The 27681-nt window shown below is 57.7% G+C and overlaps 1 protein-coding gene across 1 annotated transcript; it reads left to right on the forward strand.

The window, feature by feature from the left end:
• The first annotated feature begins 4562 nt into the window (after positions 1-4562).
• On the forward strand, positions 4563-26029 carry REXO1 (RNA exonuclease 1 homolog). The gene is made up of 16 exons (XM_054717542.1): positions 4563-4829; positions 14543-16329; positions 17542-17646; positions 18550-18760; positions 20560-20723; positions 21071-21202; positions 21295-21418; positions 22101-22214; positions 22348-22485; positions 22647-22760; positions 23372-23445; positions 23664-23774; positions 24352-24467; positions 24618-24756; positions 24916-25036; positions 25137-26029. The coding sequence occupies exons 1-16, from the start codon at positions 4673-4675 to the stop codon at positions 25223-25225; spliced, it is 3696 nt and encodes a 1231-aa protein (XP_054573517.1). The 5' UTR covers positions 4563-4672; the 3' UTR covers positions 25226-26029.
• Positions 26030-27681: the final 1652 nt, after the last annotated feature.

Genomic DNA, 27681 nt, shown 5'->3' on the forward strand with positions numbered 1-27681 from the left:
CAGGGAAATGGGGTGCGGCCCAGCCGTCCCCCACTCGGGTATTCGATCTCAGGTGTTAACAGGTTCTGCCCCACTGCCCATGGGGGGCAGGTGGGCAGGGGGTCGGGGAGGGAAACCATAGGGTCTGGGTTTTGCTTCTGAGATAGGGGAGGGTGGGAGAGGAACAGGGTTCTTCCAAAGAGCATTTGCCTCACTTTGGGGGGATGTGGATATGGGGATGGAGTGAATGCTGGCTTATTTATTTTCTTGTCTCTGCTGGCTGGGGTGCTGTCCTGCCCCCCGGTGGGTGTGGTGTGTTAGTGTAAGTGAGAAGCTGGTGCCGCAGCTACTCCCTGCTCCCAACTTTGGCCTTCCACTGCATCACGTGACAATCATTCCCTCCCTTAGGGACCAGGCAGCCACTGGGCTAAGCGCACCCCTCCCCACCCGGCAGGGGAGGTGGGAGCCCTGGCTCCGTGCTGCCCCTTGCTGCATGTGCCCCTGGGCTGCCAGGTCTGGACCAGTGATGGAGCTGCCGCCCACAAGGATAGGAGGCGGGAGGACTGGCCCAGAACCCCCCAGGCATAGCTGGGTTTTTGTGTGTGTTTTTGGACCGGGTAGAATATTTTTTCAGGCGCCAATCTCTTTTTTGATCAGGGCCACGGTGGGTGGTCTGTCATCCTCAGGAGAAGGAGGTGAGGGGAGGGTCGTCGTGACCTAACTTAGGGTGGAGGGGGTGGATGCCATGTCCTCTGGTGGAGCCGGTTAGATTTCATTTTGGACCAAGGGACCGAGGATCCAGCCCCCCTGCTCTGGAGTGGGAAGGGACCCAGGCTCCCTGCCCCCAGACCCTAAAAGGGCTTGTCTGCCCCCCCATTGGCTGCGGGAGGCTTGTGGCATCTGCATTTGTTCCAGAGCCTTCCTTGTGCCCTGACTGGGGTGGGGGGGGGGAGGAGGGGGGGTTGGACGGCACTGTTGTGGAGTGGCCCCTCAGCCTGGCAGGATCCAGGGATGGGTGCCGCAGGTCCTTTGGAGCTGGCTGGGGAGGGTCTGTCTGCAGGTTCAGCCTACGGGCAGACCCTCGCAGAGCTGGCCCATCTGCCCTCAGTCCTTCTCTCCCAGAGGGGAATGCCCTTGTCCTTGAGGGCAGAGGGGTGTGTCCCATTCACCTTTGTGTCTGTGTGGATGTCCCCTAGATGTCCCAGGCCTGGCCGGTGCCTGTCCACGGTGGGCTTCGGGGCCCAGGGCCCAGGAAGCTGAGAACTCTAATGTCTGGCCCCTGTTCAGGGGCCTGAAGAGACCCATGCCCCCCTCCTCCAAGGGGCCAGTGGTAGCTGTGGCCTTTCCAGGGGGAAAGGGGGGGTGGGGGGGTAGCATCCCTAGGGACTTGTGCTTTCTCTGGTGGCACCCCTCTCCCTTGCCCTGCCTGACCTTATCCTTGTATTTAATTAAATAAGCCCTTTTTTAAACCCAGCTCAGAGCCAGTGTGGTTTTTCCCACTGCTGGCCTCCAGCAGGTGGGCTCTGCCCCACTCACCAATGTGGCCTCAAGGTCACCAACCTTTTGAGGAAACGGAGACAGAGGGCTAGTGAATTCAGAGACTTAGTGGGGGGTCTTGGCAAGTCCACAGTGGCTGGGACACAAAATAACACCCCTGAGCCTTAAACTCCCGGGAAGGGAGGAGGCTGCCTGCAGCAGGACACGCTGCTGCCTAGTGTCACCCACGCCTCATGCAGCTGCCACCATCGCCCACCTTCCCGCCCCGTTACCCGGCTACCGAGGCGCAGTGACAGCACGGGGGTGGGGCTGGGGGAGTCCCGCTCTCAGGGCTTCCGTGTGCCTACAGGCTCCTGTGCTGTCATCTGGCAGCTCCTACATTGTATGCTCCCAATTGGGAGGAAGGCGGGAGGGGGGGGGGGCATAGGGAGGGAGATTAGCATCCCTTGGAGCATTGGAAAGCTGGTGTGAACTTTGAACCCCCTCCTAGGAAAAAGGCATCTCAGATTCAGGCAGTCTCCAAAGTTCTGAAGTAGGGCTGTGGTTGAGGGAGTGCAGACCCTCGGGGGGGGGGGGGGGCAGGATTCCCTGGCACCGTGGGCTCCCACCCAGCTTTCCTCAGGGTCTTGTCTTTGTGGCTGCCAGAGTCGCCCCTATTCTGAGCATGGGCTCTCACCTTTATTCAAGGACAGCCTCCTCCTTGCACCCCCTCCATCTTGTTCCACCCGTGTTCTTCTATCGGATTCTGTGCTGAAAGACCTCAGCCATCACTCCCTGGACCCCTGTCCCCGTCTGGCAGGCTTCCCTGTCGCTTTGCGGCAGAGTTCCTAGAAAGCAGGCTCAGAGCCAGTGTGGTTTTTCCCACTGCTGGCCCCCAGCAGGTGGGCTCTGCCCCACTCACCAATGGGCGCAGCCCCTCCCTCAGTCTCTCCTGTACACACTCCCACAGGCCCTGGAAACAGCTAGACGTCCCCTCCTGCCTTCTGGACCCTCCACTGGCACGCAACCACTGCCCCGCCCTGCTCAGGTCCCCCCTGACCCATCACTAGCCAGACCTGGCCTTCAACCCCAGACCCGACGTTCCCATCCCCTCCCCAGGCTGCCCTTCTGCATCACCCCTTTAGTCGGCAGCTCTATCTTTCCAAGGGTGCGGGCCAGAATCCTTGGGATTACCCTTGACCTTGATTCTTTGCCTCACCAACCACATGCAGTCCATCCGGAAACCTCCCTGAAGCTGTACCTTCAAAACATATCCAGAATTTGCCCATTTTGCCCTCTTCCTCTGCCTCCATCGGGCTCCAGCCTCCATCATGGTCCACCTGGAGCAGCTTAGCTACCCCAGCCCTGGTCCCTGGCTCCTACCCTCACCCTTACAGTCTGTCCTCATGGTATCCACCAGAGGGCGCAAGTGAGCGCTTGAGTCAGGTCCTGCCTTTGCCCATATCCTGACAGTTCTCCCACAGCAGCCAGCGCGTGTGAACATCTGAGGCCCCATCCCTCCTCTGACCACAGCTCTCCAGGGTTCTCTCTTTCCTCAGGATAAAAGCCCAAGTTCTCCCCGAGGCCCAAAAGGTCCTGCCCCATCCCACCCCCCTTTCCTCTCTGCCCTCACCTCCTCTCTTAACTCCTTGCTCACTGTGCTTCAGCCATACAGCCTTCCTCCACACTCTTCCTCCAACATGCCAGACACAGACCTGCCCCAGGGCCTTTGCATGTGCTGTGCTCTCCACTTGGAATGCTCTTCCCCTAGATGTCTGCTTGGCTCCTCTTTACCTTCTTCAGAACTGCTCAAATCCCACTTTCCCCATAGGACTATGCGGATCACTTCTTTTCCCAGCCCTACCCTGTTCTACTCCCCCCAATCCAGCACCTTCTGCCTTGTATCATGCTATCTCATTTACTTATTTCCTATGTCTGTCTTCCTCCATCAGAGTAGGGGGTCTCTGCTTTGTTCACCGATTTTCTAGCACTGTGTCTGGCATGGAGTAGATACTCGGTAAACATTTGTGGAATGAATGGCCAAGGCCCTTAAGGATGAATGGAGCACTTATGAGTGTGAGCACTCACTAGCATTGTCAGGACTCCACTCAACCCTTCTGTTGGTGGTGGAGAGGTGTGAGAGACCCCTGGGTGAGGGGTCTCAAGCTCAAATGCCCACAAGGCCAGTTAGCTGAAGTAAGGAGAGAGGTGGGCTGGGAGAGAGGGGACCTGCACAGACCTCCCCACCCTGTTCACAGGGGCTGCTTGGCAACTGCCATCTGGTGGGCCCAGGGTAGCCAACGGTTCATAGAGAGGGTGGGGAATGCAGTTTTTATGTGACATCTCTCCAAGTTCTAAACACGGGCAACAAGTTTACATCATTTAAAACACTAGTACTGAAACAAAGTGATAATCAAATATACCCACCCCTGTGTTCACAGCAGCACACTTCCCAATAGACAAAGGTGGAAACAACCCAAATGTCCATCATCGGATTAACGGCTAAACAAAATACGGTTCAGCATAGCATCTATAACAGCTGGCATAGAGCAGGTGCTCAGTATTTGGTGGAAAAATTAATGAATGAAAACAGGACTCCTCTGGGCCTGGGGATTAGAGTGCTGACATGAATACAGGTGGGAGAAATTAAGCACTGCTGCGAACCAACTGTATACCAGGGCGGAGGTGAGGGTTAGAGCGAGGAGTAACTGAAGCACTGGGGTTGCTAGGTGTAGGACTCATCTTTTCCAGCAGAGGGCGCTTTAGAAGAACATGCTAATGACGCAAATTAAACGCAAATGAGCCATAGGGGGGCTTTTCTCGTCAGGCGCGCCGTGGACAGCTCAGACGCCGAAGGGACCTTGGGCTCAAGATGGCGTTACTGCCGCCGCTGAAGACCGGGTGGCGGCGCCGGCGAGGCTCCCGGAGGCCTCAGGCAGAACAGTCTGCACCCTCCACCCCATCTCTCGCGCCTGCTTGTCTCGACCCAGGGGCTTACGACCCGCCTCGATTCCGCGAGATCAGGAGTTTCTGATCGGGCACGCTGTGGACAGCCTCTTCCCCGGAGCTTTACGGCAGCGTCCGGGGGCCTCTGGGGGCCTCGGAGCAAGATGGCGGCGTCGGGGTCTGTGAAGCGCGGGCGGAGGCGACCGCGACGCCAGTGAGGGGCCCGGGGACGTGGGCGGCTCCGGGCTGGGGCCTCCCCACGGGACGGACCATGCTACGCTCCACCGGCTTCTTCCGGGCCATCGACTGTCCCTATTGGTCTGGGGCGCCCGGGGGTCCTTGCCGGCGGCCCTACTGCCACTTCCGGCACCGCGGGGCCCGGGGCCCGGGCGCTCCCGGCGGCGGCGGAGCGGCGCCCTCCGCAGCAGGTAATGCCCGCCCGCTCGTCCGCCGCGGGCTAGGCTTCCCGGCCCGGGCCTGAACTCCATCGCAGGTGCTCCCCCGGCCCCCCAGTTGCAGCCCAGCCCCCTCCCCACACTCTTGCGGGCAACGTTCCTCCAGCCAGCACCGGGACCACCCACCTCGGGGCCCGGTACAAGTAGCGGGACCTCTGTAAGCCTCTGTTTACACGAAGTATAAAATGTAAACAATGGGAGAACATGCCCTCCTAGGGGTGTCGCGAGGGTGGAGTGAGATAACGCGGGGCTCGGGAAGCGAGCGAGCGGACACCGGTTGGCAGGCCCTGGACTCCTGCCCTAATTAGCGTCTGAGCTCCTGGGGAGCGGGGACCATCCCCACCGCTTCCCTGGACCTCACGTGTTGTGGCAGTCCTTGTTTATTTCCGCACTGATTCCCCGGCTGCGCCCTCATTAAGAGCACCTACTCTGTGTGCAGCCGCGTTGTCAGACGAAACTGTACAGGGAATAAGTCAAAACCACTTGACAAGAACGGGAGCGGTGGGGGGGGGGGCGGGGGGGGGGCAGGCTTCCAAGGAATGTCCTGCTTTGGGTTGAGCAGAGAATGTTAATGGACTTGCTTCTCTTTAGATATCATCGTGGCGATTGTCACTGTCATGGCAGAGTTTGGTGAGAGCTGCGAGGGATCTGGCAGGGCTGCTTGTAGGTCAGGAGGTGTGAGATTTGAGCAGAGACATTAATAACCTCTGGCCATAGGTTCTTTCTTTTCTCGCTGAGGCCACTTTTATCTCTGTGTTCCTCCCTGGAAGCTGTGCGTGCACGCCTGGCTCCAGCCCCCCAGGGAGCTGGGGCCACCAGGTTCCTGGGATTGAAGCTTGAGGCCTCCCAGAGGAGGAGCCTTCTCTGCTGCACAGGGTGGGTGGTTCTGTTGTTCCTGATGTTTCTGCAAAGATGGGAGTAGAAGTGAAGGTGCTGTGGGTTGTCAAAGCCGTCCTTTTTGTACTTGTCGCCAGCACTGAGTTCACGTCTCACACTACCTGTATCACTGGTAAAATGAACCCCAGTTTCTCCATTCAATCAGTTTTTTTCCCCAAGACTCAGAGTAATGTTCATTTCAATAACATTGGTGAGTACTGAAAAATCAAAAGACAAGGGCCAGCTTGCTCTTTGTCCTCCCAGCCTTAGAAACAAAAGGCATTGTGTCTTTTTACCAAAGTTGTGATCCTGCCACGCTGATTAAGTGGGATTTTGTTTCCCGAGGTGGCCCCTCCAGGTGGCCTAGGATCTGTAAAGACCTGCCTCTTGCCCGATCCAGGCGTGTGTATTTTGGGATTCTTTGCTTAGTGTTGATCCGTAGAGCAGTGAGACTCTGGGCACAGGCTTGTCAGAAGTGTGTGGTGAGTAGGTGGGATTTGTGGAGGGGCCAGGGAAGGTGGCTGCACTAGGAGGGACATGGATGTGTCATGTAGAGTGTGCATGTTACCTGGGCAGTACCTGAACGAGTCAATTCCCCCTCCCCCCTCCGCCTCCGCCGAGGGGACACTGGGCAATGTCTGGGCACATCTGTGATTGTCATGACTGGGTGCTGCTAGCATTGAGTGGGTGGGGGCCAAGGATGCTCCCCAACCCCCCACAGTGCCCAGGATGGCCCCTTTCCCTACACACACAGGTTTACCAACCCCAAGTGCCTGTGGTATCAATGTGATCAGTGTCCCAGCACTGACCTGTTATATATTTTGGGAATGTGATGGGGGAGCTAGCCAAGGCCTATAGGGATGGCAGACCCTGAAAAGCACCACCTCCCTTAGCTCCTTAGGCCCAGAGGCTAAAGGCACAGGAGCTCAAGAACCCTGGATGGGGTTGGGGACCACTGCTGTCAGGAGGGGGGGCGGGGGGGGCTTGGGTGTGGCACCCAAGTGAAGACATTTTGGCTTCACTTTCTATTGTGCAAAAACCCAGACGGAGGGGCCAGCCTGGCTTCCCACTGGTTAGTGTTATTTGCCTCAGGTATCTTTTCTGCAAACTAGATCTCAACAAAAGCAGCGCCGCATCCTCTCTGTCTGATACTCCTGAGCCGCTGCAGAAACCCTTTCTCCTGCTTTTTGGTCTTCCTCCACCCCCACCCCACCTCAGAATCCCCTTTACAAAATAATTTCCGTCAGATGTTTTTTAACCTGAGTGGTGGGTGCTCCGGAGTTGGATTTGTTATTCTTTGAGCTGCACATGTGCAGCAGGTGGAGCCTGGCTGGTGTGGTCTGATTTACGACAGAGAATGGAACACAGAAAGAAATGAAAAGTGGGAACGGAGGGGCCAGTCTGGGCAGACTCTGACTGATTCATGGAGGTGTTTCCTGGCCACCTTCCTCCTCTGTGATGGCCAGGTCCTCGGGAGTCCCTGCAGGGGTCAGCCTGCATCATTTGAGGAAGCAGGCACGTATGCAGGCAGTTTGGGGGAGATTGGTCCTGTGGCTTCTGGGCACTAGGTTTTCTGGGGACAGCTCTGTGGAGTGCCTGTCAGCAGAGCCTCAGGTAGCAGGCAGGATTGAAGGCATTCATGGGGGAACTGCTTTTCTGCTTGCTGCTTTGGTTGCTGAAGGAGAATAGGATGGGAAGCTGATGGGTGGGACTTGGTCATTTCGCAAGCTGTGGCCTTGGCCTGGACCCACACTTGCAGGTCATCTGTAAGATCAGGAGCTGGCCCAAGGGACCTCCAAAAGGGCTCCCCCAGGTCTGTGTGAATTCACTAGTATCTATGAACCAGGCTTTGAAAGCAAAGGGGGCGTGTCCAGCATAACAGATGTGGGCTGGGATCCAGAGAGAGAGCACTTGGCAGGTGGGATTGTAGGGAAGTTGGGCATGTGTCCCTATGCATGTGGTTACTGAGCTGGGCCTTGAAGGATGAGTACGAGTATTACCTGGTAAGCAGGTTGGGAGGCAGGCAGCAATCCAGGATTCTAGACAAGGAAACAGTACACTGGGAGACCTGGGATGTTCTTTTTTTTTTTTTTTAAATATATTTTATTGATTTTTTACAGAGAGGAAGGGAGAGGGATAGAGAGTTAGAAACATCGATGAGAGAGAAACATCGATCAGCTGCCTCTTGCACACCCCCCACCGGGGATGTGCCCGCAACCAAGGTACATGCCCTTGACCGGAATCGAACCCGGGACCTTTCAGTCTGCAGGCTGATGCTCTATCCACTGAGCCAAATCGGTTTTGGCAGACCTGGGATGTTCTTATGCTCTGTGGTTTGGAGGAGCGTAAAAGGGGGAGGAGCGGCTGTCCCCCAGCACCACTCCCATCCCTAACAGTCCTGGCAGGGGGCTCCATTGACACACTGACTTGTAACTTGTCCTTTTCTAGCACAGGCCCTGGGAGTGCCACCGCGGTCCAGCTACTCCGCCCCAAAGGTGGGGAGATGGGGGGACTCAGAGCCAGTTAATTTTGCTGTGTGGCTGCTGGTAACTGTCTGTCCTGAAGGAACTATCTTCTGATCACAACAGAGGCCTGTGTCCTCAGGAATGGACATGCCGCAGGCATTGAGGAGCTGTGGCTCTTGGCTGGTATTCCATTCAGTCATTCATCCCACAGACCTTTGCAGACATTTGTACTGGTCAGGGGGTCAGTGTGTTGAGCTGCTGGATAGAGGAGGCAGGGCCTGGAAGGTGATGGGAGGGTGTGTCTGGAGGGCCCTGGACCACATTCACTCCAGGCACATCCTGGTGATACTTGTCCCTCTGTGTCCTAGAGGCCAGTTCTGTCCCCACCTACTTGGCAGTCACACATCACAGTTGCTTGTCTGGAGAGACTGGTGTCCCCTCCTGTGGGAGCGTAGCCCAAGAGGGCCTTCACAGAGCAGGGGTGTGGGCTCTGTTTCAGGAGCCAGCCCTGTTCCCCCCTCCCCAGCACCTGCCTGCAGAGTCAAGTAATAAAAGCCACTGTGCTCATGTGTAACCCCTGTGTGTGGACTCTTTCTTAGGGGATGCAGCTGGCACCCCACTCGTCTTGGCCCCACGTCCTGTGACTGCCTATGGGAGTGCAGCCTCCGTCTCCCCTGACTAGGATGTGCTTTCCCGTCTTCACGCAGAACATGTGAAGGTGCTTGGAGTTGCCAGGTCACTGTTGGGGCGGGCGCTCCTGGGGGCCTGCACTGTAGAGGAGGTGACCCCAGAATCACCCATTGGAAAGAAAGCCCACGTGTCCCATGTGTTTGGGGAATTGGAGATGCACCGGGACCAGAAAGAGTGGGGGCACTCTGTTTTGAAGCTTTCTTTATTGGGCTCGCTGAAGTGATGCGTGCTGTCACGGACACGTTAGAAGGAGAAAAGGATACCTTTCACCCACCCCAGGGTGCCTGTCTGCCCTTGCGGCCCACCCCTCCGGCTCTTTCCTTGAGTTTTTATGCTGTCATGTATTTTGCATATTTTGAAGCATAGCCTGTCGTTAGGATCCAGGCTGCTAAGCCCCAGGCAGTGGGTGTTTCAAGGGCAGCCTGGACCCGGGATCCAGATTTGGGGAGCAGGGTGGTCTGGCAGCCAGTGTAATGACTGATGCCAGGGTGGCTCAGGGGATACAGAGTGGGTTTTGTGGTGGTCCCAGGTCTGGCCGGGCCCTCTTCCTTCACCTGGAGCTGGCTGTGTGGTGCCAGCTGCACTGAGGCCCTGGCCTTCCACTGTTTCCCTAGAGCTGAGGGTTGCTAGTTGAGGCTGTCCAGGGTCTGGGCCTCAAACCAGTATCCCAACTCTTCCAGTGTTACCGGCCCCAGAGGCAGGTATGTGGTCCCTGCCAAGTGGGAAGAAGGACCCCAGACCTGCTCCTCTAGATGCAGCCAGCCTTAGCAGGGGCATGTCTTGGATGTCCCCCATGTATACCTGGGAGCACATTCCTGGTGGCCTCCATGTTCCCTCCCCAGGGTACAATGGGCAAAATGGGGCCTCTCCTCTGGTTCAGAATGTGTGAGTCGCCAGGTGCCTTCACCCCTAGGCTTCATGCTCCTGGCCTGTCCATTGGAGTGGCCCATTGTCCAGGAGTAGAGGGTCCAGGAGCAGAGAGGCTGGGTTTGTGGGGAAGGAGTGGCGGCCAGCCCTCTAAGGACCTGGGGGGCCCTCCAGTGGGGATAGCCTTTGGGGGTACTACGTCTGCCAGATTCCACTTGCCAGAAAAGCCCCGAGTGTGGAGTACTCTGACCCTGAGCCCTTGGCCCCCCCCCTGCACCTATTCTACCACTGCAGCCTTGAATGTCCTGGGTCTTCTGGCTCCATCTCAAGGCCTCTGCCATTCAAGGAGGGTCTAGTTCCACCATGACTAGTCCTGTGTCCCCGCTTATCTCCTGTGCAGCAGGGACTGTCTCTCTCCTGGTGTCCCCAGTACTTCTGCTGGCGGTGGGAGGGCAGATCAACAGGCTGTGACTGCCACCTGGGTTGGAGGAGTCCCTGCTGACATCTTATCAGGTTTGAAGCTGGGGGAACCGCTGTGCAGTCCCGCACTTATCTTCAGTCCTTGGGCAGACTAGGGAGAGAAGGGGTGGGTGATGGCTGGGCTTTCAGAAGCCAGAGACAGTGGGTCACATCCTCCCCGAGTGGGGTCCTTACCAGTCCACTCAGTGTCTTGTCATTGGTTCCGTGTGCAGCAGTTAGGGAAGGGTGCCTGTGTTTTCTGGAATGGAGGGTGTGGTGGGAGCAGGGAGGAGCAGAGGCTGGGATAGGTCCAGAGCGGGGAAGCGTTTTTGTGCAGAGGAAAGATCTGGAGGGGTTGGAGGTGCCCGCCAGGACTGGGAAAGGCCTGTACCTGACTTGTTTGTGGGTCACCCTGTCAGGGTTCAGTGGTCAGCGGTGTTCTACACCGCCCCCCACCTTCCCCCCTCCATACCCATGCCCCGGCCTGTACATTTTTCCCATTCAGTGTCCCACGCCCCAGAAGATGGGGGAAGAGGCCTGATCTCTGCCATGCTAGACGCCTGTCCCAGAAACTGAGGGTCAGAGAGTCTGAGAGGGGACAAGGTCACTAAGGGAGCACCCTGGTGCTGGAGCCAGGAGGGGAGCCACATCGCTCTCTCCTTCAGCTGGGCCAGATCCTATGGGTGTGTGGTGCTGGGTGCACAGAGCCAAACACAAGGGGACGGTGAGCTGTGGGGGCTGGAAGAGGCCTCGGCTCCCCCTCTTCCTCCCTGACCCAGTGAGGGGCCTTCCCAAGGGACATCTCTCAGGTGACCCCCAGGCAGGCTCTCCACCTCACGGATGTTCCAGGAGCCAGGGAGCAGCCAGCCCCTCCCTCGCCCTGGAGTAGGGGCAGGAACCAGGTCTGGGCTCTGACTTCTCATGGAGTGTAACTCCTTCAGCCAGGCTTTTGGGTTTTTTGCTAGTCATTCCCAGATTGCTCCCTTTTCTGAACAACAGCCCAATTAATCTTGTTTACTGGAGGCATGCTTACTGGTGTGAACCCTCAAAGGAGAGATTTTGTCTTCCACCCAAATTAATCCCCAATAATTGGAGGACCTCTTCCAAGGTGCCTCTGGCCCTTCCCACCCTCAAGGTCACCTGTTGAGTTGCCTTCTGACTGCCCCCACCAGTGGGCTGGCAAGGCCCCCAGGGCATCAGGCAGCTGGCAAACGTTTTCTTGGGAGCTTCTCCAGTTCTGACAGGTGCCCCGAGGGACCTGGCCCTCCAAGGCAGGTGGGGCAGGGGGCTAGATGTCATGAACAAGTACCTTCTGTATTTTATCCCTCACCAACCCTCAGATAACCTTGGGGCAGCTTGGGGGAGGTGCCTGCCTCAGAGGCTGAGCTCTGGCCTCAGGCCTACAGCAAAACCCTTGGCCTGTGTGCTGGAAGCTCCCAGGCCTGTCTAGAGTTCTTCAGGCTGGTTACAATAGCCTTATGGTACAGGGGGGGGGGGGGGGGGGGAGAGACTGAGGCCCCAGAAGGGCAGGATCAGGAGCTTGACCCAAGCCTGCCTTGGGCGGTTTCTTTTGCTCTTTGGTGCAGTGGGTGGAGCAGGGAGGCAGCTTCTACCTGGGTCTGAGAATGCCCCACCTTAGGCGAGGAGCTGCATCCCTTCAGAGTGAGTGGCTCAGACCCCCCAGTGCGCTACCCTTCCTACCTTGCAAGCAAGTTCAGGGGCTTCCTGGGAACAGGAGGGGTGGAGCAGGTGTAATGGCCCTTAGGAAACATGCCAGTACAGGCTCCCATTGAGAAAGCCGGAGCTCTGCCTCCAGTCCAGCTGAGCCAGTGAGACCAGATGGTCTCAGGAACTTTGCAGGGTCCCCACCCTTCTCCCCTGCTTCCAGGCACAGTGCTGCCTCCACCTGGCTTCCAAAGCATAGGCTCCTGGGGGAAACCCTTTTGGTTCAAATCCAAAGTGGCTGAAAATCCCCAGGCTCTGCATTCTGACCTGACCTTGGAGAACCCTTTGTGGAATGGTTTTGCTTGGCTCCTGACCCTCATCCATTGGTCCTGCCAACCTGTCCTGGGAGAGGAAGGACTTCCCATTCGGTGGGCCCTTGCTTCCATTCCCCACAAGGAGGGCAGGAGCCGTCTTAATTGAAGGAGGGAGGTTAGGGAGCGAGGTGACCTGAGCTGGAGACCCCCAGAGACTAGCGCAACCTGACAGATCCCTCTGTGGAAATGCCCAGTAAGTGACCCCAGCTCTTGGCTGGTGGCCTTGGCCTGGGCTCCTGCACTCTGCTGGCAGCCAGGACTTGGGGGAGGGAGGGAACATTGGCTGTAGTCTGTTTATGCAGTTGGTGCTGGGCTGGGGTCGGTCTGCCGTTGGTGCTTAGGGACCCCTCCCGGGTTTAGGGTGGGCTGGGAGGGCAGCTTCAATCCCACTCCTGGGGTCTCTAGCCTTCCCTCAGGATGGTCCCTTTACCCTGTCCCTCACTGGAAGTAGAAAGATTGTGAGTCTTTTTCCTTCCTTCCTTCCTTCCTTCCTTCCTTCCTTCCTTCCTTCCTTCCTTCCTTCCTTCCTTCTTTCCTTTTTAAATATATTTTTATTGATTTCAGAGAGGAAGGGAGAGGAAGAAAGATATAGAAACATCAATTATAAGAGAGAACCATTGATTGGCTGCCTCCTGCACGCCCACCACTGGGGATCGAGCCCGAAACCTGGGCATGTGCCCTTGACTGGAATCGAACCCGGGACCCTTCAATCCACAGGCTGACGCTTTATCCACTGAGCCAAACCAGCTAGGGCAGGATTATGAGTCTTGACCCCGAATCCTTACACCCCAGCGTTCTCCACTGTGATAGGGAGGTATTAAGTGGCATCTCCTGTGAACACCCCACAAGGAGAGCCCCTGGGACTTTGGAACTTGTTCTGTCACTGGCATCTAGTCCTGTGTCCTTTTACCTCCCATCTCCCACCCCCCAGACCTGGCCTGTCCTCCGTCAGCTGAAGCATAGGTACATGGTTCCTTTCACCTTTCTGAATATAATTTCAAAAATGGAACGCAAGTTAAAAGCCAGATTACACATCTACAATGAATTCCTCCCTCATCCCCTCCCCAAAGGCAGCCCAGGCCCAGCCACTGTCCCCTGCAAAGCTTGTCACCTGTGGGCAGCCAGCCGCATGGACTTCTCCCTAAATGAGGCTGCATGAGTTTCCTGGGGCTGCTTTGGCAAGTCACCACACCCTGAGTACCTTCCACAGCACAGATGGATTCTCTGCCAGTCCTGGAGGCCAGAGGTCCACACTCGGCCTCACAGTCTAAGTCCATGGATGGGCAGGGCTGGCTCTGGGAGAATCAGTTGTCATTCTCCAACCACAGGGCATCAACTCTATTGGCTTTTTCTTTAGCGATGCTTGAGAATTATATCTGATAGAATTTCTAGTGATGAACACTGTAAACTCTGGAATACTTATGGTAGATTGGTATATTTGAATATGTACATTACTCCTTTCTTGCAATGTGCTGTATTTGCTCATATTTCATTGAAGATGTCTGTGCCTCTGTCGATAAGTGAGTCCTGAGGTTTGTGCCAACACTGTTGGCCCTGGGGTTGTGCTGAACTCTAGCATGTACTTTTTCCTTTTTACACCCTTGGGGTCACCCCATTGATTGCCTTCTGCCTCTTGTTTTCCATTAAAAGTGTGTGGGCGTCCCTTGTCCATAGTGCTCCTTAGTGGTGGTCTCCATTTCCTCACTTGTACAGACACAGCCCTGCAGGAGGATGTGTGGGACAGAGTCTTGCCTGCCTCAGACCCTGTTGGTTTTTGCTCCCCTCCCACCCTCAGCCCTGAGTCAGGGAGCTCTGGACACACTCCCATCCCACCCTGTCAAGCATCTTTGTGCCCTCCGACCTACCTGGATGTCAGGCCCCCTTCATCATTCTTCCAACTCCCAGATGCAGGAAGCAGTGTGGGGGTAGCTACCGTGTAGGGAATCTCATCACCATTTCACCCGGCTTCTGGATCTTCTCTGTCAAGTCTCCACCCCATTCCAGTTGTTGTCCCAGAGGCCATGACAGTCTCTTAACCTTGTGGCTGTCTCTGGGGCCAGGGTTCTATACCTCTCACCCCACTTACCAGCCTCTGCAAGGTAGGGCCTGGATGGAGGAGCGCTCTGGAATCCTTGTGCAGGCTGAGCCTCAATGGGGTCTGCTGGAAGCCTAGCCCTTGCTAGGTTCTGGAAGGCCAGTTATCTGGGTCAAGGCAGTGGCTGGTTGCTACCTCATGTGGCTGCTACTTCACAGCCTGCTCACCGCTGTTTCCTCCCTCTTCCTGTTTCAGGGCTTGGTTATGACCCGTACAACCCTGAGCTGCCCAAGCTCCCGGCACAGAGAGAAAATGGCATCCTGGGCAGAGGGGACGAGCCCCACTCAGACATCCTGGAGCTGGAGCTGGTCAACCAGGCCATCGAGGCCGTGCGCTCTGAGGTGGAGATAGAGCAGCGGCGGTACCAGGAGCTCCTGGAGACAGCCCGCGAGCACGTCTCTGCTGAGGTCCCAACCCTGGCACCCCATGGCCCTGCCACCAGCTTGGATGAGGATGCCTTCCCACTGTCCTTTGATTACAACCCTGGTGGCCGAAGCCTGTTAAGCCCCAATGCTAGCTACCAGCCCACCCCACTGGCCGCTCCTACTGAGCTGGGCAGCAAGTACTTGCTGGCTTCTCTGGACCCTGCTCAGGGCCGTGGCGGAGGGGGCAGTGGTGCTCTGGAGTACGTCCCCAAGGCCGTGAGCCAGCCCAGACGGTACAGCCGCCCAGTCTCCAGCAGCAAGTATGTGGTGGATGACTCCAAGCCGTCCACTGACCTGGAGTATGACCCACTGTCCAACTTCTCCGCTCGGCTGCTCAGCAGGGCCAGCTCCAAGGATAGCCGGGCCCCTAAACGACCCCGGGGCTCCCGTGCCAACAGTGAGCCCTACACACCCGCCCTCAAGAAGCCCTGCGACCCCTTTGGTGGCTGCGATGCCAGATTCTCTGACTCAGATGATGATACTACTGTAGCTCCGGGGGACAGGCCTGCCACTGCCACCCCCCTGAGGGCCCAGGCAGGAGCTGAGAGCAAGGGTCCTGGCAAGCCAGGCTCCAGGGAGGGCCAGGAGCCCGAGGAGGGCGGCCTTCGGGAGACCAAGGAGATAGCTGTGCAGTATGATGTGGGGGACCTTGGGCAGCCTCCCAAGGACCCTAAGGGGGCATGCCTGGCCAAGCCTGTCTCCTCCCCAGCCAGGGCCTCGAAAGAATGCAGCAGCCACAAGAAGGGAAGATCCAAGAAGAGGAAAAGTGGGGTGCCACCGGCCCCTGGCCCCAGGGATGGTGTTCAGAAAACAGACAGGAGTAAGGATGGAGAGCACAAGAGGCCAGCTGTGAAGCCCTGTGTGGACAAGAGGGTCTCACAGGCCAGCATCCCCCAGCGCAGGGCAGAGAGGCCCCAAGGGACCAAGAAAAAGCCATCTCTGGCCACCTCAGTGGTCAGCTCAGGGAAAGGCCGGACTGACCAGCTTCGGCTGCAGCCAAGCCCCAGCCCCACTGGCGGGGATGCCTCCCAGCTGCCAGACAGGACGGGGGGGAAAACCCCATCTGGGAAGCTGGTGGAGCGGAAGGCCCACTCGCTGGATGAGGGCACCTCCCAGGCTCCCAAGCTACAGAGGCGGACCCTGAGCCATGCAGACCTCTTTGGGGATGAGAGTGAGGATGAGGACCCAGGGCCCACGGCACCTGGACCGTGTCCCTCTGCCCTCCCCAACCTCAGCTCCAGCTCGGACTCGGACTCGGACTCGGACTCTAGCCTGGGCCTCTCAGCCACGCGGGGGCCGCACAAGCGCCTCAAGGCCTCCCCTCACCCCTCGCCTTGCCCAGCCTCCCTCTTGTTCTCATCATCCTCCTCCACATCCTCCTCCTCCACATCCTCTTCCTCCTCCTCCTCTTCCTCCTTGGGGGCAGGCAAAGATGTGGATTACTCTGCCCTGGAGAAGGAGGTCGACTTTGACTCTGACCCCATGGAGGAGTGCCTGCGCATTTTCAACGAATCCACCTGTGTCAAGATGGAGGACAGGGGCCGGAAGGCTCGGCAGGTGAGGGTCTGGGCTGGGCTCAGGAAGGCTGCTGGCACTCTGTCCTTAGAGTCTCCCTGTGACTGGAATCTCAGTGCAGAGGTGGAGATGGCTTCTTAACTCGTCCAAAATTAAGGGACCCTCGTGGCTGCTTGCTGTCCCCCTGATCCCTGTCTAGAAAGAGAACACTGACTTATGGCCCTCTGGCAGAGTTCTGGCTTACCCGGTGGGGCTTCTGTGACAGCGTCTAAGAGCATCCAGCAGTGGGGCACTGCCAACCCCCTCTCCCTCTTCCGTTTCTTTCTCCCTTCCCTACCCCCTTTCCTCCTCCTTCCAGACCCTCTTCCTGCAGTCCCTCCCCCTTCTTTCACTACTTTCTCTCTCGTCCCCTCTACCCTGTCTCCCTCTTCCCTGACCCCTTCTCATCCTCATCTCTTCTCTCTTCCCTCTCCCCTCCCTCCCAAACCTTTGCCAGCCCCAATCTGTTCATCCCATGTTCCCATATCAGCCACCAGAGGGAGCTTGCTTTATTTTATTTATTTATTTTAAATATATTTTTCATTGATTTCAGAGAGGAGGGGAGAGAGATAGAAACATCAGTGATAAGAGAGAAACATTGATCGGCTGCCTTCTGCACACCCCACACTGGGGATTGAGCCCACAATCCGAGCATATGCCCTGACTGGGAATCGAACTGTGACCTCCAGGTTCATAGATCATTGCTCAACCATTGAGCCACTCGGCTGGGCGAAACAGCAGGATAGATCAGCCCCTGCGTAGAAACCTTCAGCTTCTGTGTGGGGCCTCAGCGTCTGACCTCTGGCTCCTTGTTCCCTTAGTATTGTCCTCTTCACAGCCCTCTGAGGCATTGCCATCTGATTTCATCCCCTTGGTTCCTATGTTTCTGAACCCTGTCCTGGGCAGGGTCGGCAGACAGATGGGCGGAGGAGGGAGGGGAGCAGGAAGCAGTTGGTCTGCTGGGCATATCTGCAGACTCATTCCCAGTAAGGCATGGGAAGTTTGCTCAGGACTGGGCTGGCACCCAGGGTCCTTGGCTGGGAGGCATTGAGTTTGTTTCCTGAGCTGTAAGGTAGGGCTGGGTGAGGACCCACCCTTCCCACCCTACTCCCTATGTTAGCCTAGGAATCACACCCTTGACCCTCAGGCTGGCTGTGTAGGTATGGGTAGTGAGGCCAGGGAGAGAACCTTATGAGTGATGAACATGTATTCCAGCCCCCCAAAGAAGAGAAGGTGGAGGACAAGGAACAATTGGGTCTGACCACTCTGTTCCCTGGGCAGAAGAGGAGGATCTCTCATCTCACCAAGCAAGGCAAGGAGGTAAGGGTCTGCACTGGGGTCCTGGGTGGAGGCTGGCAGGACTCCAGCGAAAGGATCTCCTGTCTGCAGAACAAGGTCAATGGGCTTATGTGTCCTGGCAGAGAAGTGCCTGGGACCCACATCCAATCTGAGTTGTGCTCCATGCTGTGGGGAGCAGGGTCCAGAGCAGGGGAGAGAGATGCAGGTGAGCCCTCCCACAGGGTCACAGTGCCTGGTCCCTGTCTTGCTCCGAATTGTGCTGTGTGATCTTGGGCAAGTGGCCAAACCTCTCTGAGCCTCGGCTTCCTCCCCTTGGCCCAGAGACAGGAGTGGTTGTCAGGTCACTGTGGGGTACTCAGTTACCTGGCACAGGGAGGGCTGAGCAGAGGATGGGCCCCACGCTCTGGACTCGGAGCTCCCTCCTGTTGATTCAGTCCTGAGGGAGCCTTGGGATTCTGGAAGCCAGTCCAGAGAAGATCAGATTAAGTAGGGTTGGATCAGTCTGTCAATCTGATCCCAGGAGCCCTGGGATTCTGAAAGCTAGTCTAGAGAAGATCAGTCAAGTAGGATTGGCTTAGTGTGTCAATCTAATCAGAGGCAGGGATTTCCACTTGCCAGTGCCTGTTATCAGGGGTGAGGGCACAGCCTAGGCTCTTAGGCACCAGAGACCAGGAGAACAGGACCATGCTGGCACCCAGAAGTGGAGCAATGTGTGTTCCAGCCCCCCAAAGGGCCACAGTGCGGAGCTGGTTTCCTCCAGGGCATCTGCAAGCTCTGAAGGCGGAGCTGGGTGCATCCTGCCTAGCCCCTACCCTGGAGCCCCTGCCTCCCTGCCAGTGGCTCTACCATCAGCCTATTGCCCTTGGCGGACTGCTCTGGGTGCCCCTCACATACAGCTGGGCTCTGGAATTTCTCATCACCCAGTCAGAGCCCGTGAGGAGAGGCCTGGCCCCCCCCACCCGGTTCCCCACCGCCCAGGAAGTATGTTACCGGCGAGCTCAGCAGGCTCAGAAGGAGTCAGCCAGCTGGCTCCAGGCTGCCCAGCAGCCGGCCGAGAAGCCGACCTCCATCCACATCTCAGTTCCCGGAGAGAAGAGGAGGATTGCCCACGTCCCCAACCCCTGCCTGGCTGCAGGTGAGTCCCAGGGCAGGGGTCTCGGGAGGCGAGGCTCCCAGTGTACCTACAGTGGTGGCCTTGAGTAGGGTCTGGCCTGGCCTCAATGTGCTTGTCTATAAAATGGGAGAAAGTCTCCTGACTGTTAGCAGGAGCCTAGGGCAGGCCTGGCACAGTGCCCAGTGGCTTTGGGCCTCTCCTGGCTTTGGGGGGCTGGCTTTGGAGAGTCTGGGGGGTGTCTGTCTGCCAGACCCAAGCCTCCTCAGCACTGGCCTCCCGCCTCCTTCCCAAGCCCCTGACCCAGAGGTCACCCTGTGGCCCTCCCACTCTGTCCTTGCCTGGTCTTTGTGTCCCTGCCTCCCCCATGTTCCTGAGGTATTGGAGGCCTGTGGCCTGGCGGGGGCTGGTCTGAATGTGGGCACTGGGCTCCAGACAGTGGTGCTAGGAAGGGGGAGCTGGCCTGGGGATGTAATCCAAGGTCTCAGGCCCTAATTGAACTGAGCCAGCTGATCTGGGAGAGGGGCTGGGTGCTGTATTTGTTCCTCGTTCTTCTCTGAGGGGCACTTTTCTCCACTGGGCCTTGTCTGAGAGTGGGCCTGCACACTCAGTGGGAGTGTCTCTGTGGTGGTACCGGAGCTGAGGAAATGTGGCAGGTCAGGCTGTGGGAGCCACCTGGAAGCTCTTCAGATGCAGGCTCGGCCTCCCAGCCCACAGGTCTGCCCCACTCCGGGGTGTCCTTGCTGCTGGTTTAAAGACCCCCTTGGATAGCCAGCTGAGTGGGCAGTCAGGTTCCATGTGGTGGTCCTGCAGGTACTGGCATCTACAGCCTCCCCTGGTTTTCCCTGGTGTGCCCAGATTCTGATCCCTCCCTCCCCAGAGCGCCTGAGTTAGAACTTGACAGTGATAGGTATGGTTATGGGTTTTTAGCAATGGTTTAGGCCAGGGAATGGAGATTGCACTCTGAGATGTGTACAATTTCATAAACTTGCACTCAGCCATCCATAGTCACCACTGTGGCAGCCAGCATTCCTAGACACTACCTGGCTCTGCTGAGCCTTAGATGGTTCTCCTAGAGTTTTGGGAGACTCACCCAGTGCTATGCACTTGCACTGCAGGAAATTCTACATCTGCATGAGCCTAAAAGCTGAAAAGTGCATGTTCCTCCCTTTCTTCCCACGTGGCCTACAAGGCCAACCTTGGCATAGGATTCCCAGGAGCCAGGGACCTGGGCCCTCCATTCAGCGCCTTGGTCTCCTCGTCTGCTCCTGTTCCTTTATCAGGGCTGAGCCCAGGCTCAGAGCTGGTCAGAGGTCCCCTGCCCATACACTCAGGGATGCACCTTCCCTGGCCACACTGCCCTACCTGGGGCGGGAGACTGTCTGGTTTGTGACCTCATCAAAGGGAGAGAAGAACACAGAGGCAGCAGCAGACAGGCCGGCTGGGTCACAATGACCAGGCTGGGGTGTCCCAGACCCTCTGGTCCCCAGTCCAGGAACCAGGGCCTTTCCTCTCTCAGACGTCAATGCTTTGGAGTCAGGGGCCGGAACATGTGGCAGAGGCTCCCCATGCCCCCAGCCACTCACCGGACCACCCTGCCGGTCTTCACAGCCCCATTTTTGTGTCCCCCTTCTCGATGGACTTGCCCCAAAACAGATAGAACCTAATGTCCTTCCATAGCCCCTGTTCCCATCCCTTGCTCTTCCCCCTGTGCTCTGAGATGCACATCCTGCTGATGCTGAATGATCGCAGCTGCCTAGTGCTCTGCAGCTCGGTGATGGGTGCGCTGTCTTCCTGCACTCACATCCCCTGTCCCACACCAGCCTCCACAGGTACCAAGAGGACCCTCCCGGCCAGCAGCAGCCAGCCTCCCAATGGCCTCGAGCTGGGCAGCCAGCTCCTAAAGACGCGCACGCTGTCAGGCATGGCGTCCAAGACCACCAGCACCGTTACCCCCAAGCGCGTGGCACACAGCCCATCTTTACAGGTAACTGCCTCTCCAGCAGGAGCCAGGGCACCCCACTCATGATGCACCCAGCATCACAGTCTTCCTGTTTCCTTGTTTTCTCTTTAATTCACAGCCTCTCACTTTTTAGAGTAGTTTTGGTTCACAGAAACATTGAGAAGAGAGAGAAGACAGAGTTGCCATGAGCCCTCCCCCGCTTTGTCAACACTGGTGTGGTCATCTCTTGGCACCAGCCAGACCATGATGACCCCTGTGGTCACTAAGGCCCAGATTCCAGCAGGCTCTACTCTGTGTGGAGGGCGTTCCAAGAAGTGTGTCAGAGGGCCAAGCAGGGCGTGCCACCCTCGCTGTTTCCATGTTCCCTCCAGAGTTTAAAGAAGCCTATTATCCCGAAAGAGTTTGGGGGCAAAGTCCCCACCGTCATCCGCCAACGATACCTCAACCTGTTCATTGAGGAGTGTCTCAAGTTCTGCTCCTCCAACCAGGAAGCCATAGAGAAGGTGGGTGACCCTGGGGGTGTAGGGCCAGGTCCTGGGCAGGGGGGCTGGGACCCTCTGTCGGGGTGTCCGGGACTGAATGGTGTCGTGTGTAGGCGCTGAATGAGGAGAAGGTGGCCTACGACCGAAGCCCCAGCAAGAACATTTACCTGAATGTTGCTGTGAACACCCTCAAGAAGCTGCGGGGCCTGGTCCCCAGCACTGTGCCTGGTCTTAGCAGTAAGTTGGGCAGGGTAGGGCAGCTTAGGTGCTGCATCCCGAAGATCCAGGCCCTGAGGCTCCTGCAGAGGGTGGTAGGGACCCTCCCGGCGGCCTTTCTGCTGCTCTGAGTGCGAAGATTTTCAGACAAAAGGTCCCGGCTGTCAGGCTCTGTCTAAGCTGGCATTGGCCCCATGCCCTCAGAACAGCCTCTTCGCGCTCTTAACCACCCTGCTCCTCTGAAAGCGGGATCTCTCCAGCGAGGGCCTCCCGCCTGCTAATGGGGCTGCCTCTTCAAAGCTCGCCTGCCTGCTCTGTGCATTAACCCGGGAAGACGTTCGCGATGCCTCTCCAGGGCGCATTAAGCCATCAATGGGTGCTTCCCTCCTCTGTTCTCTGCTGTCCTCCCTTCCCCCCACCCACACCTCCTGTTCGAAATGGCCATTATATCTCTTTCCCTAGGAGGGTGAAAACCCCCACCCGGGGGGAGATGGAGGGAAGACAGGGGCTTCCAGGCAGCATAAGGCCTGCTGGTCCTGAGTTCATGTGGGGGTGGGGTAATTGGCCCAGGGTCACATGGGGTTGGGCCTCCCCTGTCTCTAGGTGGTAGGGAGCTGTCCAGGAAACAGAAGAGGAAGTAGGGGAGCTCTTGGGAAGGATGAGGGAGTCGAGCCTAGTTCACCCTTCCTCTCCCCCTTTCCAGAAACTAGTGGCCGGAGGGTTGTGTCCCATGAGGCGGTGCTGGGGGGCAAGTTGGCTGCCAAGACCAGCTTCTCACTCAACCGCCCGAGCAGCCCCCGTGTGGAGGATCTGAAAGGTAAACCTGGCTCCTCCAGAGCCTGGGGTCAGCGCCTGCCCCCCACCGCCACCCCTCCCTTCCACCCACGGCCTAACCCTTGGCTATCCCTAACCTCATTGTGGGCTGATTGCCTATCCTCGGTCATCTGCAGGGGCTGCCCTGTACGACCGCCTCAAAGAGTACCTGCTCACCGAGGACCAGCTTAAGGAGAACGGCTACCCCTTCCCACACCCCAAGCGGCCGGGGGGCGCTGTCATCTTCACTGCTGAGGAGAAGCTGCCCAAAGACTGTGAGTTGTCTCTTGCCACTGTGCTTCTCGGCGGGCACACAGGGAAGTCCATCTGGGCAGAGGGAACAGTATGGTCAGTGGGCGCAGACACAGAGGTTCAGGCCACGGGGGCTGGCCTGACTCCTCCTTCTCCCTCCTGTCTACCTCTCTGCACCCCACAGCCTCCTGCAGGGTCTGCTGTCGCTGTGGCACTGAGTACCTCGTGTCCCCTTCGGGCCGCTGTGTGCGTGATGAAGAATGTTACTACCATTGGGGGCGGCTCCGCCGGAATCGAGGTGAGATCCCAACTTGGCCCCCTCCCTTCTGACCGCCTCAAACCCTTTTTAGTTTCCCTTTGTTGTACTTGATGACAAAAGTAATGTAAATACCTTTCTGTCACAACATTTAAACACAGATAAAAGAAGGCCTCCCCACAACCTTGTCCCCCCCCTTTGCCCTTTCTTGATACATAGGCGCTTGTAGAAATACGTGGGCGTCTGGGAACAAAGGGTTTGTCCTGTCCTGCAGCTGCTGGTTTCACTTAATGGCCAATGTTACTGGGTTCTCCCCCGCAGGGACGCACAGGTCTGCCTGCAGACCCACCTCTGGGGACACATGGAGGGTTCCCTGGGGCACAGCATTCCCTTAGTCATGCCCCAAGGGAACCCACACTGCATGTGTACTCATTGCCAATCTGAGAAAGGGCCCTTGCGGGGTGAGGAGCTGTGCCTATCCCAAATCCTCCCCTGGAGAGCCCGCTGCCCCCAGGAGTAGGGCTGGAATCCTTGGCCTCACGGGCTGGGGTCCCCTCTCCTGGGAAGCCCCTGCCAGCTCAGGCAAAATGGGTGTCAGCAACTACCTGCAGGAGGCGTGGGGGCACTGCCACTGACCTCTGTCTCTCCCTCAGTGGCTGGAGGCTGGGAGACTCAGTACATGTGCTGCTCGGCCGCCATCGGCTCCACTGGCTGCCAGGTTGCCAAGGTAGGTCTCCCGGGCCCTGCGTGATACTTCCTTTCCCAGGAACCCCCACCCTGTCCTGGTTGGAGCAGGTTACCTTCAGCTGCCCTCTTCCTGTCCTTTGGTTCATCCGCCTTGGAAAGGGGAGTTCAGTCCATGCACAAGCCTGGCCCCAAGAACCCAGCCTCGTTGGCTTTTCTTCCCACCCTCTGAGCCTGCCACCCTCACATTCCTCCTCTCAGCAACACGTGCAGGACGGCCGCAAGGAAAACCTTGAGGGGTTCATGAAGACCTTTGATAAAGAGCTTCCAGAAGATGCTCACCCCGGAATCTATGCCCTTGACTGTGAAATGGTGAGTCGTCTGGCTGACCACAGGCCCTTGCTAAGGACTCATGGCCCTTATAGGGTGCAGGGGTCTTGCTACTCTGTGGGGCTGTCCCAGCATCTCTGCTTGAAGCTTTGGGCCAGTGCAGATTTCAGGATAAAGAGCAGATGAAGAGCTGTGAACCTAATTGTTAATTAGGTCCTCCTCCCTGTGGATCACGCTGTGTCTGTAACTCTAAGGCTCACTCACAGCCTTACCAGCATCTGCTCAGAAAGGGCTTTTCTCCGTTACCAAGTAGATGCTCTTACCTGACCCCAGCACACACCACAGGCTCTGGACAGCCTTATTCAAGGTGCCCTCTGCACTCAGATGTGCAGATTTCGTGCACACAATGCAGGTTTTGAGACAGGCGCCTGGTTCACACCTGCTCTGACCCCTAGGTAGGCCCCAGAAGGTCCTGTGGCCTGGGGCCAGCACCTCTGCTGCAGGGCTCAGGAACCAGGGGCAGCCTGGGTTGTGAGCACTGGGCTGGGTTGTCTGGCCGGGTGCCCGGGGAGGAAGGCGGGCCATGGGGCATGTCTGAACAGTGTCCTCTGGCCTGCAGTCCTATACCACGTATGGCCTGGAGCTGACACGGGTCACAGTGGTGGACACCGACATGCAGGTTGTTTACGACACCTTCGTCAAGCCGGACAATGAGATTGTGGACTATAACACAAGGTATGGTCTGACCCTCAAGGGCTTGGGATCCCAGGGGGATAACCCTACACCCCACTAGGATCCAGTCTCCCTGACCTTAACCCAGCTCCTAGGTTGGGGACCCCTGGTGTCCTCCCATTCACCCTAAGGTCCCTGCCCCTCCTGCCCCAGGTTTTCGGGAGTGACTGAGGCTGACCTTGCGGACACAAGTATCTCGCTCCGGGATGTCCAGGCCGTCTTGCTGAGTATGTTCAATGCTGATACCATCCTCATCGGACACAGCCTGGAGAGCGACCTGCTGGCCTTGAAGGTATCCTGCCCCCCAGGCTCTGGCCTCAGAGGGCGGGTGGGGCTGTGGGTCAGTAACCAGACAGACACTCTGAAATCCTCATAAGCCCTGGATGCCTTTGCAGCCCAGCCCTCCGGGGCCCTAGACGCTGAAGTCCCTGACAGGCTTGCCGTCCCACAGGTCATCCACAGCACCGTGGTGGACACGTCTGTGCTCTTCCCGCACCGCCTGGGCCTCCCCTACAAGCGCTCCCTTCGGAATCTCATGGCCGACTACCTCAGACAGATCATTCAGGACAATGGTGAACAGTGGGGCGGGGCGGGCTGGAGAGGGGTTGGTGGGAGCTCAGTGGGGCCCCAGGGCTGGCTCATTCTGACCTGCCCCCGACCCCCACCCCACAGTGGATGGGCACAGCTCCAGCGAGGATGCCAGCGCCTGCATGCACCTGGTGATCTGGAAGATTCGAGAAGATGCCAAGACCAAGCGGTGACTGCCGCCCGCCCCCGCCCGCCCTCCTGCTCCTGCCTCCCACTGCCCCTGGCACACCCTCTAGCCCCAGGCCTCTTCCAAACAGTGCAATAAATCTCGAGAGCTAACCCTGTCCACGTCACCAAGATGCGAAAGAGGAGAGCACAGGAGGAGCCACGTGGCACCCAGACCCAGCTCGGACCTACCTAGAGCCCAGGCCCTGTGTAGCCCCTTGTGCCTGCCCTGCGTCTGCCCAGATTGCTCTTTTCTGGAGCCTGCTGCTGCTGACAGTGGAGGCTGGACCACCCACCGGGCCCTGCTTGTGTCCCTAGCAGTGACCCTGTAGGCTGACCACTTGTTCCTCCCCCCTCACCTGCCGGAGTGTCCAGTGGGCCAGGCAGTCTTGTCATGGGTTTGTTTGGACAGGGGTTGTCTTTTTTTATTTTGTATGTTATTTTTATTATTTTTAATTTAAACCTGATGACTTGCAAAGTTGTCTTCCCCCCACCTGGAGGAGCAAGACCCTGGTGCTGCTTTCCTTCCTGGGGGATGGGAGTGGGGTAGGGGGAGCAATCAACTGGTGCTGCCACAGCCACCAGGACCCCAGAGTCCAGCCTAGCCTGGGCCTGGTTGGGTGGGAATTGGTCCCCCTCAACCCACCGGGACTCCCTGACCTCCAGGAACTGAGCCAGCCCCCAGGGCTCTGGCATCTGAACACTTCCCATCCGAGTCCCGCCTCTCTGGGAGCTGGCTGTCAAAGCCCACAGCCCCCTCCCCAATGCCCAACCCCCAGGCAGGGACAGAATAAATGTTTGTATGAATTTTAGATGCCGTGGGGTCCAGTGGTGTTCTTGGCGCCAGGTGTGACTCCACACGCTCCGCGGAGGTCATTGTCCCCATGGCCAGGACCTGCCCAATGGGGGAGCAGGACAGCCCGCTCTGGCTCCCAGGCTGCCCCTGCCCTGGGGGTGACAGACCGAGACCTCTGGGCAGTCCTGATGGTTGGGGCCAGTCATGCTCCCAGGCAAGTCCTGTGAGGGGCTGAATGTCAGAAACTGCATGGGGAGGTGCACCATTTGCCGATCCCCAGAAATGTGTGCGCAGTGCCCTGAATCCGCCCCGTTTGTGTCTTGTCGGGGTGGGAGGGCCAGCCAGACTGTTGATGATTCTGCTTTTAATTTATTCAAAGTGAAGAGTGAAGCCAGAAAAAGCCTTGTGATAGAAGAGATGCTGGGAATGCCCAGGTCCTGATGTGAGAGCAGAAAGGTGCTGGGAAGAAGGCTGCCAGGAGGCCCTGCCCCCTGCCTCTGGCTTTTGCTGAAGGCCAAGAGGGCAGCCCTGTGCCGAGGACATAGCAGCCCCTCTCCTAGGGCTTCCTGGGCCAGGGTTCCTCTCGGTCCCGGTGCCTGGAAGGTGACAGGGCTTGGTCCAGTCAGGCCCTGCCACTGTCACATCCCTCGGCGGCTCTTTGGTAAGCAGTTGGCTTCATCCTCCTCTTCTGTAAACGAGAGTTTTCTAGTTAGGTGGTGCCAGTGGCTTTACAGAAACCCGTTTCTGTGTGGTGTCTGTACCCCTCCTCAGCACGGAAGAGGGGAAGCTGGGAGAGGAGCTCCCCAGCTCAGGAGGCATGCTAGCTTTCAGCGTGCTAAACCTGTTGGCTCTTGGAGGCCGAAACAGGTTTCTCACTGCTCAGGAAGCTCCTCTCCCTGCCGTTCCTGTCCCAGGGAGGGGAACAGGTCCCCTGACTCCTCACAGCTGCACCCAGCAAGGTCTCCCCTAAAGCTCCTTTCCCAAGGTCTTTCTCATTAACCACTGGGGAGGGCAGGGTAAACATTTGTTGAGTGAGTGAATGAATGAGTGAGTGCATGAATGAATGAAAGAAAGGAGAGGTTTACTTGGCACCCCCAGAGGCCAAGCAGGACATGCAGACCCAGCTTCCAAAGAAAGTGAGTGAGAGGTTGCTGCTCTAATGGGGAAGGTGGGATCTTCGTTGATTGGTTCATTCACTCACCCAACGTGGGCTCACAGGTGATGCTGGTGCCTGGGGGCCTGCGCCCCAGGTGGGAAGAAGACACTAGGGCACAGGCACCACCACTGGGTCAGGACGGGGGCAAAGCGAGGGGCCCAGGATGGGGTGAAGTGCCCAGAGCCCACTGCCTTCCTAATTTCTGCATTTGAGGGGCTCCTAAGAGTGAAAATGTGATGAAACATGGAGCTTAATCATCTCCCATGTGCCCCTAAGTTTGTCCCTCCCCCTGAGTCCCGACTCTCAAGGGGACCCTAACTTTAGTAACCCCTTCCACACACCTCCCACCTTGGCTCTAGTTCTCCATCTCCGACCGAGGTTGCCCCAGCATCCACCCCCATCACCTCCTTTAGGAAAGTCCCCCCCAGAGCCCTGGCCGCCCGCTGAGTGGATGCACACCAGGGCGGAGCCCTATGGGTTTCCTCCTGGCATTAGGATGGTCACGGTGTCTC

The sequence above is a fragment of the Eptesicus fuscus genome, chromosome 6, assembly GCF_027574615.1.
Source record: "Eptesicus fuscus isolate TK198812 chromosome 6, DD_ASM_mEF_20220401, whole genome shotgun sequence".
In the NCBI taxonomy this organism is placed as follows: domain Eukaryota; kingdom Metazoa; phylum Chordata; class Mammalia; order Chiroptera; family Vespertilionidae; genus Eptesicus; species Eptesicus fuscus.